The sequence below is a fragment of the Ipomoea nil genome, unplaced genomic scaffold (assembly GCF_001879475.1).
Source record: "Ipomoea nil cultivar Tokyo-kokei standard unplaced genomic scaffold, Asagao_1.1 scaffold1558, whole genome shotgun sequence".
NCBI classification, from domain to species: Eukaryota; Viridiplantae; Streptophyta; class Magnoliopsida; order Solanales; family Convolvulaceae; genus Ipomoea; species Ipomoea nil.
The window spans coordinates 110,178-112,103 of record NW_017617986.1 but is presented as its reverse complement, the minus strand read 5'-3'; the positions used below and the strand labels follow the sequence as shown (position 1 = coordinate 112,103).

General features: G+C 34.0%; 1 protein-coding gene across 1 annotated transcript; it reads left to right on the top strand.

Moving 5' to 3' along the window:
* The first annotated feature begins 606 nt into the window (after nt 1-606).
* On the top strand, nt 607-1,307 carry LOC109189517 (basic form of pathogenesis-related protein 1-like). The gene has a single exon (XM_019340128.1). The coding sequence runs from the start codon at nt 628-630 to the stop codon at nt 1,132-1,134; it is 507 nt and encodes a 168-aa protein (XP_019195673.1). The 5' UTR covers nt 607-627; the 3' UTR covers nt 1,135-1,307.
* Nucleotides 1,308-1,926: the final 619 nt, after the last annotated feature.

Here is a 1,926-nt window from a genome sequence, read left to right as displayed (position 1 = left end):
ATTCCAATGTTTTCATACGTGTCATTCCAAGGTTTAGACCTTTGACCCAATATCATAAAATGAACACTTTAATTTGTATATATCACCTTATCCAAAAAGATGTGCATGACAACAGAAAACTTGCAAAGCATACAAGTGTAGCATCATAGTGACATGCAGAATTGTTTGGCATGATAATGGGAACCTTACAAAGTAAAGTACAAGATAAAGTCCAACTTGGTCAAGGACTCTTCTCCTTCTCCTCTGCAGTCTGCTCTCTATATGTGTGTGTATATATAGTAAAATAAAAAATTATTTAAAATTTTATTCACTCCTCCTAAACTACCAGAACCAATTTTTTTCAACCTACTATACGTATCTAACTTTAATTTCTTCCTATCCTATATATAGATACTCTACCTATAAATAAATATATATAATATAAAATATTTGTGTTTCCTTATTAAATGCATTCCATGCGCTGATCAATATTATATTTCTGAGGTGACCATTATTCTTGTATTTCTAAGCCATACAAATTATTAAAAGCAATCCATTCTTTTAGGATACAAATAATCCTATAAATACCCTATAATACAATGCCAATGGTCATTGCATCTCTACAGATAGAGACACAATAAAAAGGAAATGGAGTTTTCTTTTCTGCAGCTCACCATCGCCATAATTACCTTTGCCGCCATTGCCCAAACATCTTTCGTACAATCCGCCTGTGACTCTGATTGCGTTAAAGGATTTGTTGCTGCACATAACGCGGCCCGAGAAATTGTTGGCTCTCCACCTGTTCACTGGAACTCCACCGTAGCAGACTTCGCCGAATCCTATGCCGCCAAGAGGGCTGCTGACTGTGCGCCGCAGCACTCTTTTAACCAGGCGTATGGGGAAAACATTGCGTTGGCCTCTGCCGAATTGTCTCCGGCGGATGCCGTGAAGTCGTGGATGGATGAGAAGAAGGACTATGACCACAAAATTAATGCTTGCGTCGGCGGCATGGAGTGCCACCATTATACGCAGGCGGTTTGGGGCGGTAGCACGAGTATTGGCTGTGCTAGGGTTACGTGCAAAACTGGTTGGATGTTTGTCTCCTGCAACTATTACCCTCCGGGTAACTATATGGGCGAAAAACCATATAATTAAAGGCAATTTTCTTTCATGATTATTATGATCTTGTGAAATGCAGACAATGCATTATATAAAAAGAATATAAATATCTAAAAACTACACTAATGTATTATCATGAAACAAATATTGTTTCATGCATATATGGATGTTGATTCAATTCAATTTAATTTGAACTTTTTCTTTTATTACTTCTGGCTAGCTATTCTTGAATTTTTTTTTTCATGGTTCATGCATAAATACTTGGTATCCCACCGTTGTGAGTTCAATCATACTTGTAGAGTATATCTCATATCCAAGAAGACTCTTTAATATGCTGCACTCAATTAACTACATAATTTATGGAAAAATAAAGATCACATTTTCACAAATTATTATCTCTGAAAGAACTTTTTTGATCAAATTGATAATCTACTCATTAGTCAAGTTAACTAAATTTTTTTAAAACCAAATGTGCCAATAAATGATAAGCATGATTTTATTCTTTTGTGAACACATAAAACTAGTTCTCAAAAACATCATCATTATGTGCAAATTCTAAAATCTTACAATCTTGTAAAAATCTGAAAGTGGTTGAAATATTAAATGATTGTAAAGTATTTAGTATGTGGGCGAACCTCCTTGATTTTCTTTCTTGATTAGTATGTTCTTGTGAAATGCAAACAGTGCATTATCCAAATAAAATATAAATATTTAAAAAATATAAATGTATTTATTGTGAAACAAATATTGTGAGTTCAATTTCAACTTTTTCTTTTCCTTCTGGCTAGCCATAACTATACTTTTTTCTGGGTTCGTGTATAATACTGA